This window comes from Eleutherodactylus coqui, chromosome 4 (assembly GCF_035609145.1).
Source record: "Eleutherodactylus coqui strain aEleCoq1 chromosome 4, aEleCoq1.hap1, whole genome shotgun sequence".
NCBI lineage: Eukaryota > Metazoa > Chordata > Amphibia > Anura > Eleutherodactylidae > Eleutherodactylus > Eleutherodactylus coqui.
In genome coordinates, this window is record NC_089840.1 from 146,525,277 (window position 1) to 146,540,483 (window position 15,207).

General features: G+C 42.4%; 1 protein-coding gene across 4 annotated transcripts in view; it reads right to left on the reverse strand.

The window, feature by feature from the left end:
* The window catches only part of AMPD2 (adenosine monophosphate deaminase 2), a 93,080-nt gene that overhangs the window by 18,291 nt on the left and 59,582 nt on the right, over positions 1–15,207 (reverse strand). For all 4 annotated transcript variants that reach the window (XM_066600259.1, XM_066600263.1, XM_066600260.1 and 1 more), the window contains exons 13-17: positions 14,120–14,246; positions 10,273–10,436; positions 4,221–4,341; positions 653–826; positions 423–533 (exon numbers count right to left, since the gene is read on the reverse strand). In XM_066600259.1, the coding sequence (XP_066456356.1) occupies positions 423–533; positions 653–826; positions 4,221–4,341; positions 10,273–10,436; positions 14,120–14,246 (697 nt within the window). The remainder of the gene's footprint in view (positions 1–422; positions 534–652; positions 827–4,220; positions 4,342–10,272; positions 10,437–14,119; positions 14,247–15,207) is intronic.

Sequence of the window (15,207 nt, forward strand, 5' to 3'; positions counted from 1 at the left end):
ACTGAAGATACAGGCCTTTGGCGACATCACGTGAGCTCCCAGGCTGCCTTGCCCTGTTTGATAAGTGCAGTCTGCTCTGCGGCAACTGTCCGCTACTGACCGATTTGGAGCATACACATTGGGCATCTTTTGGTTAACTGTCTTCAGGCCCTTGCAGGCAGTCTGGGACATGTGACCTTCTCTGTGAAAGTATTCACAGCTAAATCAGCAGGCAGAGCAGCAGCGGCCTACTGGGAAGGAAAGCAATCCACCGGGAATCTGCCTGGTAGGGCAGATGGCCAGTCCAGTCCTGATACATCAGGCACTCAGCGTATCAGGCTGACGAGGGTAAACTCAAACGCATATTCAGCTGACAGTATTTCTTGGGAGTAACATTTGACAAAAAGGTACATTATTATTTTGTAGACATTCGGATTTAGTACCTTGTGAGGAAAGCCACTCATCAAAACACTGTTTCTGGCGAGCTCACACATGTCACAGGAGCTGAGTTTCCACACTTGGGTTGCAATACTGTATTCCTCCATTAAAGGCTCCTGAAACAGACTACATATTAGAAGATGTATGCACTACAGACCAAATTATAGGTTATACAGAAAATTATATTAAAAACACAAACACACAACACATTTTGCTTTGGATCATCCTCCCATACCTTTGTGAAGTGAAATTGCAAAGGATCATCAGTGGAGAGCGATACCATAAGGCCACGTGATAGAAAATCAGGGAGTGGATTCCGGTGATAGCTCAGGAAAAGACTGTTATTACTCAAGGGAGACATGGCAATGCCGATCTGTGCCAGGTAGTACAGGTACTGCAAAACTGGGGCCTGCAAGAATATGAAAAGGAATTAAAAACAAATTGATAAAAAACAAAAAATCCTTAATACATCTTAGTGCACATACAGCTTTTGGTTTGTAACACTCATAACTAAGTTAAGTGTTAAAGCTGTCGCGACATAAACTGCTGCAGCCAATAACAGCGCTCAGTGAAAAATTCTAAGCACCGTTATTGTCTGCAGCAGGTTTATAGGACATCTTAGGCTGACTGCAGCCTGTAAACAGCGAAGCCCCGGAGCCACCAGAGGGGGACGAGCGGGCACAGGGATTACTTCAGGGATTAAAGAGCCTCATGTGGCGCAGAGTGTTAAGGCAGCAGAAATGCACTCCTAAACTCTAGCTCATGACCTGAAGGTTGCAGGTTCAATCCCTGTGTAGTTCAGGTATGCAGCTCAAGGTTGACTCATTTTCCAAGGTTGGTAAAATGAGTACCCAGCTTGGTGGGGGGTAATAAATAAATTACCTGAAAATCGAATAAATTGGCTATACAAGATTATTACTCTGAATACCAAATTGGAGTCAGGAAGAAATTTTTTTCCTTAAATGGGGAAAATTGGCTTCTACCTCGTTGGGTTTTTTATGCCTACCTATGGACCAACATATGGGGGGGTAACAGACTGAACTGGGTGGACATATGGCTTTTTAAAGCCTAAATACTATGTTTAATATTCTTGCACTTTTTTTTAATCAATGTATTTTTACACACAAAAGTCTTCTAAATTGTAGGTGATTAAAATTTTTAAACCATTTTCACTCAACACTAGTAGTGTACAAGGTGAAGGACAGAATTTCCTACAAAAAACGTCAGTCTGGGTGCATTCACTCGGGCATTCATCAGAGGGTTCTGCCATGGGTGCAGAAGACAGAACTGTGATGGAACCCCTGAGTGGAATCATTCACTGTGTGAGCGCTGCCTCAGAATGACTGATAGGTTCTTCACGTGCTCCTTCTTACAACAGGGGAGAGGAGGATTTTACGTATATAATTAAGTATACTGTCCACATATAATATCAGGAAAGGGGACCTTGATCATCATAAGACAGTTTTTAGTATACTAGAACCGATTATTTTTATTGTTTAATCTATCTCAGGAGTCCTGGCGGTCAGTGCTGCTGTGTGCTTGTAATTACCAGCGCTGGCTGCTGAGGACCTGTCAGTCAAGATAGGCGGATTCCATCACCCCCCAAGAACAATTTGTCATTTCTGACAGTTTTCTCTGTTGCCAGATCCTTTTCTCCTACACAGAGACATCTCCTCCCACCCCATTCACCACAACTGCTAAGCTTCCCAAACACTAACAATAACTGTGTGCTCGACTTGGGTATGTCTGTATGGTTTATAAAAATGGATTATGAGTGCACATAGCATATGTTTGACAAATCATGGCAATTTTTGGAGGTCTCTTCTAATATTCTATGGAGGCTGCCAAACGGTCCTCCAATGTTGAAAAGAAGTCTTGATGTTTGATTTTTTTCCTGTCCCACAGCTTTCCCTAAATATAAGCACACCAGTGGTGTCTGGCATATTTACTGAAATAACACGTCAATCACAGCAGAGCCATATGTGCATGCTAGTGGTGAGTGATCGTGTGATCGACAGCTACCTAAGGGCTCCCACACACGTCCGTTTTTTCAACACCGCGTTTTCTTTAACGCGATTGTCAATAGGACTTTCTAATGTTAAAAACGCAACGCACAAAAAACGCAAGTACACCCGCGGCTGTATTTGGGCTTTGCCACAGGAAAGCAGGAGTTCAAAAGAAAAAAAAGTGCACGGCACGCCGCACTCTGTCGGCATGCCGAGCACATCCGTCGAGCCGAAGAAAGAAGATCCGGCCGCGTCTGGACAGGTGAGTATAAGTACATTTTTGGCCTCATGGCTGCGTGCCCGTGGACATGAGGCTTTAAAGTGTTTCTCAGCTTACTGGACAACCCATTTTCAATGGGACCCCCTATGTGAAACTAATAAACAGAGATATATTTACCCATCCGCAGCTGCCTGGTTCCAGGTAAGTATATCTGATTTCTTGGCCTCATGTCTGCGAGGCAGGAGGGATTCTGCATGTGGAATCCGTGTGGGCCTGAATTTCCCTGTGGACATGAGGCCTTAGGCCTTATGTCCATGGGAAAATCAGGCCTGCGTGGATTTCTGCTGCAGATGCACTATAATTGTCTTTTTTTTTTATCTGGGAGATCAATTGAGATAGTGCTCCCGCATGCATGCTCCGCGTTAAAATGGAGCATGCCACGTTTTTTTCCCGCGTGTGAAATCCGCAAATCACTTAAAATACCATCTGCGGCTATTTAATTAACCACGGATGGTCAATGCATTCCTATGGGATGCAGATTTGCATTTTTTCTCCTGCGCAGATTTGCTAAATATAATTTCCTCACGGACATGAGCCCTTAGGCCGGGCTCACACAGAAATGGCAGAATTCTGCTGGCAATTCCACATCACAATCCACAGTTTGACATGCAGATTTTGGTGCAGAACCTTGGGACGGTATATCCCACAACTGTGTTGCAGAGTATTCCTGTGTGAAAGCATCCTTATGGCATGTGCAACAGCGATACCCCAGCGATTAAAACTTAATTTTCTCAGTGCTGCTTCAAATACAGTCATAGACATGGGTAGCATTACAATCCACTAGTCAGCACTGACAGAAGGATGAAAGCAATAATATGCAGTGAAACTTTGTAGAAAAGGGCAGGATAACCTAACCTAAACTTCTCCTTATATTATTACAAACAGCCAGCATCCAGGGCACAAGCAAATACCCTTCGGCCTCATATCCACGGACATAACTGAATTGTGGAATCCGCGTGAGTGATTCGCAGTTCACTATGCCCATAGACTATCATTGGGCATCCGCAGGTTTCTAAATACCTGCGAATGTAATTTTTTATCTCAGAAAGAAAACGCAGCATGCGCCAAGTCAATGGAAGCCGTCTGCAGATTCGCGGGAAAGCAGGAGAATTAAAAAAAGAGAAAAAAAGCATAGCGCATTCGCGGTGCAGAAGAAAGAAGATCCGGCTGCAACGGAGGAGGCCCGCACCGCGTCCGAACAGGTGAGTAAATGTCTTTTTTGCCTCATGTCTGCGGGCCAGGTGGAATCCACTGTGGGATTCCACACTCAGAATCCGTGTGTGCCGTGGACATGTGGCCTTAGGGGTGCTCCAACTGTTTCACTAAAACTATTCAACCTACTTAGCACTGTCAGCAGTTTTGCAAAACTGCCAACAGACTCTTTAATCTATGATGCTCGTACAAGTGATCATTTGCTCATGTAAAGGATGAAGTGTCTGATACCAAAAATGCCAAGCATTACTGTTAAAATGATTTATAATAAGTATATCATTGGAAAAACCTGCTAAAAGCAGCACCTTGCGCAGCAGCAGTCCATGTGAGATGTTCTGCGACAGCATGAATCCAGAAACCAGATGGTGAATGGGTCCGGCTTCTCCACAGTGCGGACGCAAGACAAAGGTATGAAATCCACGCTGCCTGTTACCGGGAAGAGAGACAGTCAGGACGGATTATAGTTTGACATCATATAGTTTCTTACATTTCATTACTTTTGCACAAAAAAAACACATTTTTTTAAAATTAATTTGTTTTTGTTACTGCATTCATAGACTCACAACATTTTTACCTTTCCATCCGCAGGACTGTATGAGATTATGGGACATCATAGGTGCTGCAGCCAATAACAGATCGATCACTGAGCTCTACTACTGGCTGCAGTGACTGTGACGTCCCGTAGACCGGGTGGGACCATGGAAGATAGCGGGAGCCGCGGGAGGCGGGTATATTCCTGCTGGTTATTTTACTAAATGAGAAAGGCTTTTTAGTAAGCCTACAACTCGGACAAACCCCTTGAAGACCTCTTTTACTTTTCAGTAGTGCCATTTTAGGGAATTTTAAATACTTCTTAACCCCTTAATGACATGGCCTATTTTGTGCGTTGAGGACCAAGCGATTTTTGGTATTTTTTCATCTCCATTTTTCAAAAGCCATAACTTTTTTATTTTTCCGTCGACGCGGTCCTATAAGGGCTTGTTTTTTGCGTGGCGCACTGTAGTTTCTTTTGGTACCATTTTTGGGTACATTGACTACATTGTAAAACTTTTATTATTTTTTTTATGATTGTAGGGAGAGAAAACGCATCAATTCTGCCATAGATTTTTTTTTTTTAAAGCGTTAATTATGCAGCATAAATGATACAACACATTTTTTTCTGCGGTTCAGTACGGTAACAACGATACCAAAATTCTTATATTTTTTAGGTTTTTCCACTTTTCCACAATAAAAACCCTTTTTTTGGAAATTATGTTTTTCTAAACTCACTGCATTCAAAGTGCTATAACTTTTATATTCCTCCATGGACGGAGCTCTCTGCGGGCTTATTTTTGTGAGACGAGCTGTAGTTTTTATTGGTACCATTTTGGGGTACATACGTTTTTTTAAATCACTTTTATTGCGTTTTATGGGAGGCAAAATGCTAAAAATTTGCATTTTGCCTCAGTTTTTTAGCATTTTTTTAAACGCTTTTTGCAGAGCAGGTTAAAAAGTGTGTTCAATGTATTGTACGCATCGTTACAGATGCGTTGATACCAAATATGTGGGGTTTTTCATTTTTTTTATGCTAATATGAGAAAAAGCATAAAAAAAGGGTTTTTTAACATTTTTTTTTTTACATTTTTATTTTTTGAACTTTATTTTTCTCTTTTTTTTTACAAAACTTGTGTCCCTCTGAGGGACTTTTACTGTAGCACTTCAGATCGCTGCCATAAGGCATGGCAGGGCTTCTTCCCTGCCATGCCTTATCGCTTACTATAGCGATCATAGGCTATGGCAGTACAGGACGTCCTGTTGCCATAGCGAGAGCCGGCTGGAGACACAGAGGGAGCGCGCTCCCTCTGTGAACCCTTTCCCTGCAGCGATCTACTTAGATCGCGGCAGGGAAGGGGCGCGCATCTCCGATGCCCCCCCCCCGCTGTTGCAGTGGGACGCCGGCTACTAGTGACAGCCGACTCCCGCTGCGGGATAGCACGAGATCTGCTCTGATTTCGCGCTATCCCCATGACGTAAGGGTACGTCGTTTTGCGGGAAGTACCCGCCTCCCATGACGTACCCTTACGTCATGGGGCGGGAAGGGGTTAATTGAATTTTTTTGGGAGGCAGAATGAACAAACACATTTTGACATTTCTTAAAGTTTTTTTTTTTAATGCTCTCCCTGTGGGATATATAATGCATTCATTCTGCCATATGGGCTATACGAATGCTTATGTTTATATATAGTATTTATTCTTACAAAAAGCAGAAAGACACTAAGTGAAAAAAGGTGATTTTGAAACTCCACCTTATAGCCTCATGGGAAAAATTAAATTGTGGAATCCACGCAGGTCACCGGCACGGATGATCCGCAGTTCAATGTGCCCATAGACATTCATTGGGCATCCGCAGGTAATTAACCTCTTAAGGACCAGGCTGTTTTGTACCTCAAGGACCAGACACTTTTTAGGGATTTCACCCTTGCGGTGGTTTTACTGCCCTATTTTTTTCCTTTAGCTGCCAAAATTATTTTTGCTGCGCTTTTTTCCCGTGACATAAAGCGCCTTTTTTAAAATATCTTTTTCACTGACTGTTTTTCCAGTTTTATCGGGGGGTAAAAAGCTAAAAAAATGATTTTTTTAACATTTATAGTTATTTTTTTTTAAATTAGTATATTTACACTAAAATAAAGTACGGGTTCCTCATTTTGTTTCGGACATTTTGATATATAATATGGATGGTTTTGGATTACAGGTCGCATACAGTGATGGTTTTGGCTGGTGTCGGCTTTGGGTTATTTTCTGTCTTAGGGTGCATTCAGACGACCGTATATCGGCTGGGTTTTCACACCCAGCCGATATACGGCGTCTCTCTCTGCAGGGGGAGGAAGCCTCTCCGCCCCTCTGTACTATTTGCAATGAGAGAAGGCGGAACGGGGGCGGGGCTAAGTTCCGGGAATTAGCTCTGCCCCCGTCCCGCCTCTCCTCATTGAAAATAGTGCAGGGGGGTGGAGAGGAGGCAGAGAGGGGGCGGGAGCTCAGTGCACTGCTCCCGACCCACCTCCTCCCCCTGCAGACAGGGACAGCGTATATCGACCAAGCGTGAAAACCCGGCTGATATAAGCACATCGGAATAACCCCTTAGGTTGCTTTGAAGCAGCTGAGAAAATTGTGCGAGATTTGTGTGTTACAAGATGCACAAATCTTGCATGAATATGAACCCTATTCTTTTGAATGGGGTCATATATATGAGTGATTTTTTTCCCAGATCGCGATGCGGGAAAAAAATCGCCGCATGTCCTATCTTTGGGCATTCCCTTGCATCGCTGATTGTTTTTAATGGGCCCTGGCAAAAGCATTGCACCGCGTGCAAGGTGCATGATTGTGTGATGCGAGGTTTGCGACTTCCCTGAAGTGATGTGAGGAGTTTCATGGCCCGATATCGTGCGAAATTAGTCTTAGAGGGTGCATGATGCGCTCAATATATGAAGAGGCGTATACAGCATTAGGCGCATCTAGACACTTTCGTGCGCCTACACAGAAATGTATACCAGGTACGACCTGGCATACATTTCTGATACAATTGATTCTGGTGTAAATTGTGCATAATTACATTGGTCCAGGCCGGCCACACCCCCTCCATCAAGCCACACCCACTTTTGGGAAAGAGTCGGATGGCAGTGCAGACTGCCTGGAGTCACACAATTTTTGCGAAGTTTGTGTGCAAACAATTGCTGCCTCTCCTGGTGTTGCATTTACAGGTGCAGAACATTTCAGCATGCTTGTTATAGCACAGCACTGAAAGCTATTGTTCTCTTAACACAACAAAACCCATTGTAAAGCAATTTGAAATGTAAATACCCCCCCCCCCCTCTCCAATAGCAAGACACACTGTAATATCACATCATATTAAGGGTAAAGCTACAGAAAAATACATCTGTACCTAATCTGCTATGCGCACTTCTCTTTATGTTGTTTGTGTTACATGTTTCGCCAGTTTGCTGTGTGCCGAGCAGCATCATTCTAACTGGATGGGTGTTTATTAGCTGCAGTATTAGGTCTTGTGTGTTCGCATGGTCACAGCATACAGAACGCTCTCTAGAGATCTGTATATATCCGTATATATGCTGTGACCATGCGAACACGCAAGACCTAATGCAGCAGGTAATAAACATCCATCCAGTTAGAATGCTGCTGCTTGGCCCAGAGCAAACTGAAGACAGATACAATATAAAGGTAAGTTCACATATAAGGTTAGGTAAATACAACATCAGGAGAAGCAGAGTTTGTATCCACACTATCTGCAGATCTAAGAGCAGTGTGAGTGCAAGGAGCCTGTGAAGAGAGCCCCTCCCCCACAGCTAAGGCAATGTGGAGACATCCTAGTTACTAGAAATGCTGAATGCCTAACAACAGGCAGTGGATTGCAGAGCGTCTGCACTGCAAACATGATTTACAGTGGAAAAGCAAAAACATTTTTTTAAATGAAAGTATATTACAAGACTGACGAGACACACCAGCTATTAGAGGAGCACAAGTTGTCTGAAAAGTTCGTATCCTTTTAAAGCCCTAAAGGTGTCATTTATCAGTAAAACTTATGGGGGGGGGGGGAGTGATGCAGACTTCATTCTCACATTTTAGTATAAAGATCAGTCCTACCCCAGGCCACTCTCACACCAGCGGTCAGTTAAACACCACTCAGAACCACGGCATCTTACAGTGATTTTGAGCGGCATTTTTGAGACCATGTCACAGCGTTTGACAGCGCTTTTTAATGCACCCCATCATTGTGATAGGTGATAGGGTGCGTTAAAAACCGTGAAAACGCTGAAAACTATAACAAACAGCACTTGAAAATCCGTGGTGTTACAAACGCTGCATTTGGGCGCAGGTCTGAGAAGCCCCATTAAAAGTTTTGTACTGCGGTTAGCGGTGTGTGAGAGTGGCCTTATAGGTTGTTACAAGTGAGCTAGTAAACAGCAGCCACAGCATTAAAAGGGGTTGTCTGGGAGTCATATTTTTATTTTACAAGCCTCTCCTTGTATGGAAATCTAGTTAAACACATCCAGATACCTTTTTTCTCTTTTTCATTTTCTCCTGATGCTCCACGCTCATTGTTTACATCACAGCGTCTCTTCTCCCTCCCCTTCCCATGATGACCTGCGCTGATTGCTTTGTCAGCACTAGATTATCCCACACTGCACACTCCCCCATAGCCCACACTACACACTCCTCCACAAGCTGGGTAGTGCATATATATGCACAATGCAGAATTCTCTGAAAGCTGGGTAATGCATACATATGGATGTTGTGGGGTTGTCGGAAAGCTGAGTACTGCCTACACATGCTCTCAGTGCTCATTACTGCTCAGTGATAAGAAGAATCTGTGCATGAACTGGTGAAACGCATGACATCTGCAGTGCAGGATAACCTGATGTTCTGAAGTATCTGTTTTGATTCACAGACAAATGCGCAGATAATTTGCGGCACTGCGCAAACATCTGGGAATCCGAACGGAGCTTCTGAAAATCAGATCTGCCCCCACAATAGAAGTCAGAATTGACACGCCATTCAAGGCTCTGGCCAGAAGCCCTGTACTCCAAAATAAATGGCACGTCACTGGGAAAGTTCGTAGAGCCGCTGGAAAAGTCATGTGATTGGGCTATTTTTTTTTTATACAAAAAATAAAGTTTGGAGACTCAGTGTACAAGAAGAATATATCGCACCCGTGAGGGACATTACAAGCCTTTTAAGTAAAATCGTAACCAAACAATCCCTTTAAACACTAAATGGGTTACATTAGTAATTGTAAAGTTAAAGGAGTTTTTCTTTTATCACTGCTCATTTCACTTCTATGGGTCAGAAAAGGATCCATATGCTCAGCAATTTTCCTCCATCCCATAGAAGTCAACAGAGCAATGGTTGCAAATCAGCATTACAGCTCTATTCATATGGGTAACTCGGGGTGCACAGATGTTGGGATCGCTGGGACCCAGCAGTCAGACGCCCAACAATCAGAGATTTATCCTTTATCCAATGGATAGGGAATAAATGTTGTTAGTGGGAAAACCCCATTAAAACAAGAACCATCAATAATAAGACAGTAAATGACAGCAAATACAGAAATATCCGTATGACAATAGTCCAGTCCTCACAGGCGGACACCCCGTGGTTTAATTTTGTGAGATAAATTACTGTTTAAGAGATGAATAAAAGTTACGGTTTATTGTAGAGTGGAAAACAGCTATGATAAAATGAAGTTACCTTACCACCTACTAGGGTTCATTAATAAAAATTATAATGCAAGTATACATAAAACAAAAGGAGAAACACTTTTTATTAATAGTGGTATAAGAGTTTCACTAATAGTAATTAGTATACCTGCGTAAGTGATTGAGGACAGTCATATTGGCAAACATGTAGTATAAATAATAGGAATATGGGGGGTTTTCATCCTCCTTCCAGTTCTCTGGCAATGGGCTCTCCATATTAAAAATATGATGTTCTGGCTTAGATTCATCATCCACACTGTCAAACCCATCCACCTACAGGAGCAACGTGAAGAACACACAGTCATTAAATAGAATGAATAGAGCAGTGTCTTAAAACCACATTAAGAAATCTAAAATTAAAGTAATGGCATCAAGTGGTAAAGCTGGTCACACTTACAGGATGAGCAAACCATCATCTGCCCTAAATCCTTCTTACTTAAAGTGTGTTTGTTGTGCTGGCCTAGTAGCCAGTTTTCTGACACTTCTCCCATTACACTGACATAGATCCTGCCAAAACCTCATGTGATGACAGAGGGCTGCCCTCACCAACTCCCTTGATGCCATGGTCAGCATTGACCACCGCATCTAAGTAGTCAAATGGCCGTGATCAGAGCCGTATATTAAACATAGCTGATACCCGCCGGGTATGAGGCAGGTTTGGCTCCCGAGCCCGCTCCATACACTCCCCACGATTGCGTAACATATTTTTAGGTAATGCAGTTAGGAAGCGGTTAAACCGTTGCCAATGGGTTCCTCCACAGCTTACAGCCTGTTGTCAGAGCTTCCTTCTAACAAAACAAAAGGGATAGCAAAAAGTACATTAGCAGAAAGAGCCAACACATGCGGTTTTCTTTCTTGTATTTCCTTTTATATTAAGTAAATTGATTATATTCAGAGCATACCAATGCCTAATCAGCATTTAGAAAGTATTTTCTGTAGAAAACTACTTTGGGTTGATTCATAGTCAAATGTTGGACTGCAGCCTTGTTTAAAATATTTAGATAAAACACCGGATAAAAGCCAGTCTGAACATCAAACTTCTATAATAAAATGGCTGCTTTCAAGATGCACTTTTACCCCTTATCGACCGCCAATACGCCTTCTGACGGCCTGCAGCTGTAGGACATGTATGAAGGGAGATCGCGTTTGCCGGCTGTTTCTTACAGCTGACATCCGGATGCAACAACTCCGATAAGCTACGCGGATCATCAGAGCTGTTAACCCTTTAAATGCCGCGGTCAATTCTGATATCGGCATTTAAATCCCCTGAACATCGTGAGATCATAAGATTGCAGGGAGCTGTGGGGGAACTCATGCCAGTCGGAGGCCTTCTGAAAGGCCCCAGGGCTGTCATGGCAAAATTTCTATCAACCCTTGCTCATGGGGTGGCTTGATAGACGGCCTGCCCGATAGCAGTATGATGTAACGCTATGCATTACATCATACTGCAGGAGTGATCAAAGCATCGCAAGTTGTTGTGCCCTCTTGGGACTAAAAGAAAAAGTAAAAATAAGAACAATAAAGTTTTACTAATTATAAAAAATAAAAAGGAATACAAGTAAACAAAAACAAACCTTTTGCCATATTTATAATAAGAGAATCTAAATAATAAAACACGAATACATATTTGGTATCGCTGCATCTGTAAAAGTCCGATTTATCAAAGTAATGCATCATTTACCCCGCACGATGAACGTCGTAAAAAAAAATAAGTAAAGAACGCCAGAAATGCGCTTTTTTGGTCACCCTGTCTCCAAGAAAAAATGTAATAAATCGAATGTATGCCAAAATGGTGCCAACGCAAACTACAGGATGTCCCGCAAAAAATGAGCCCTCGCACAGCTATGTCAACGGAAAAATAAAGCTATTGCGCGCAGAAAATGGCGACAGAAAATAATTTTACAAAATTAAATAACTCGTACAAGTAGTACAGCAAAAAAAAAAAACTATATAAGTTTGGTAACGTAGTGATTGTACTAACCCATAGAATAAAGTTATCATGTCATTTTTGTTGCACTTTGTGCGCCGTAGAAATAAGACGCACCGAAAGATGGCGGAATTTCATTTTTCCCCCATTTTTCTACACTTAGAATTGTATTAAAGTTTTTTAGGTGTTTTATATGGTACATTAAATAGTACCACTGAAAAATACAACTCCTCCTGCAAAAAACTAGCCCTCATACAGCGACGTTGATGGATAAATAGAGGAGTTATGAGTTTTTAAAAGGGGGGGGAAGGAGAAAAAAACAAAAATGTAAAAACGAAAAAAATGCTGGATCACTAAGTGGTTAGATAGATGGCCTATCCTCAGGATACATGGAAATTACAAATCATCCCAATATTAGTGCAGGGGAATATGATAGGGGGGGGAAATCGTTTTAACACCCACCCATTGTGTGGCACCCGATGCTACCACACTATAATCCAATACAGCCTTATTGTCAATGGGGTCTAAGGATACAGGTGACCACAGCCAAAACATGTACAGCCATTTTGAGCAAACCCACACACAGGTGAAAAGAATACAGGTTGCAAAAGACAAAATTGTTGAGACAGGTGCTCAATCCATGAAGTCAATTAATTTAAATATAAGAGACACACTTACATAAGCGGGGGCAATTCTATTTCACAGGCAGCAATGGAGATGAAAATACAACCCCAAAACGCGTTTGTTAAAGTATTTTCATCTCCATCCCTGCCTGTGGAATTGAATTGATCATTTGGTGGATTTGTGACTTCTTGTAGATAGAGGTCTAGTTAATTCTCCTCTGCCCCCACTTATGTAAGCATGTCTCTTTTTTGTTTTGATATATTTATATCAATCAGCTCCAGCATGGATTGAGTTCCGGTCTCTCCTATTTTATATTTGCATCCTAAATCCTCAGTATAGGCCATCACTATCTGATGGTGGGGGGTCTACCACCCGAGACTCCCACCTATCAGCTGACTGAAGGGGCTATGATGCTCATGCAAGTGCTACAGTCTCTTCAATCTTTACATCTGAATGCGATCCACTGAGAACGCCATCTTTTTTGTAGCAGCCATTCTGTGTACTACAGACTTGTCCTACTGAAGTGAATGGGACAAGCCTGTAGTACTCTGTATGGCTTGTGGTCTGAAGGCATCATGGCTCCTTCAATCAGCTAACTGGCGGGGATCCCCCACAGATCAGATTTTTATGGCCTATCCTGAGAATAGATTATCAATTTTCAAAAGCTTGCATAATCTGTTTAAGTACTCAATGTGGATCAGTAAACAGAAAAGTAGACATAAAAAAGTAATAGTATAACAATTCTGAAGAAATATATATGTAGTGTAGGAGTGCAATACACAGAATGGCCTGCAGAGGGAGAAAGACAGGCATTAAGGCTGCAGAAACAAGATGTAACACCTGTGGGTGTGCCAGGAAGCAACATAAAAGTGTCAGTTCCTGCCACACTCTGGGGAAGTTGGTAGCTCAGGAGAGCTGAAAGGGCTGCAAGCCTGAGGCCCATGTGGATCAAGTGGAGGCCTCGAGTCTGAAAGGGAGGACGACTCTAGACTCCCAGATAATGGACTGTGTTGTATGCTGTACATATGTTTGCTGTGATGTGTAATAAAACTGGCAGGCACTATATTTAAAAGAAATAGAAGTTTCTGGAGCATTTACATAAGTATGGAAGGAAAGAACGGCAATCCCGCAGGCGAGTGACCCCCAACTTGCAACAGTAGCTAAAGTATATTTTAATTAATTCTTTGAAGATTTCTAAAGACAGTGCACTATTTAGCTGTCACAGGGTAAAATTAGCAGACTGGCTGCACAGCTCTGCAGCGGTGGCTCGCTGACTCTATCCCTGTCGGTGGGACTCGGCCCATCCTCCAAAAATTCAGAATGCATCATTAAAATTAAAAAATATATATATATTTTCTGACAACAATCTTGCCCAAGACAGCGATGTACCTGTGAGACTACTTACATGCTCCAGGAACAGGTGCAGCTCAGGGTGACTGGCTGGATTCACAGTGACTTCAAACAGAGGCAAGAAAATGTTCTCAAGTATTTCTTGAAAATTATTAACCTGCTTCTTACTATGAAACACATCACTGAAAAGTAGAAAGCATTAAGTGACCTGTCAGAATACAGCTGAGGAGGATAAAGACAAAATTTACAATTTGAAAAAATCCAGTAGAAAAGAGACAAAATGCATTCATTGTACAGTCTTTAGGCCCATTTACACGTAACGATTATCGCTCTAAATTCGTTCTTTTGAGCAAAAATCGTTACGCGTAAATGCAAATAAAATCGCTCACTTGTCATTCGCGGTTGTTTAAGCTGGCTTTTCAGTACGTTTATCAAACCGCGTTGGCTCACTGGCTTCTCGTCCCATGTAAAAACTCCTCGGTTCAGCACTTCCTATAGGAGGTGAAGCGCTGAGTGAGAAGCAAACGAGAAGCCCACTTAAATGCTCTGCACGAGTGCTGATGACCCAAGTGGTGATGTAAGCGCACGTGCAGTCGTATAAAAGACTGTTGTCCCGTGTAAAAGGCCTTTAGGCTACATTCACATTCACATGAATTTTATTGCAAATTTTGTGCGTTGGATGGAGCACATCGTACACTTGAGCGATATTTTCCATCACAGCAATGCTGCACGGTAAAAGATCGCTGCATGTCCTATTTTTGTGCGTCCCTTGGAACGCATTGCCCATTGTTTTACATGGGGCAGTCAAACATATTGCATGCCGTGCCATGTGATGTTTCCCACTGAAATCAATGGGAAACACTTGCTGATCCTTTGACATGCGTGAATCAAACGACGGAAGAATGGAATTTAAGGTGAGGGATGCAAGACGTTTTTGCATGAAAAACGCTTTGCATCCGCGAGTAAAATGTATGTTCACAAGCACAATATTGGGTTTCTTAGCCTGATGTCGTGCTCGTCCGTGTGAATGTAGCCTTAGTGTGGCATTTCAAGGTTTTTTCCGATACAGATAAAGTGGGCACCAAGTGTGCACTGAGTAAGGCTGGTACCTAATTTACCTTTGACACATTTTGGTTGAAATAT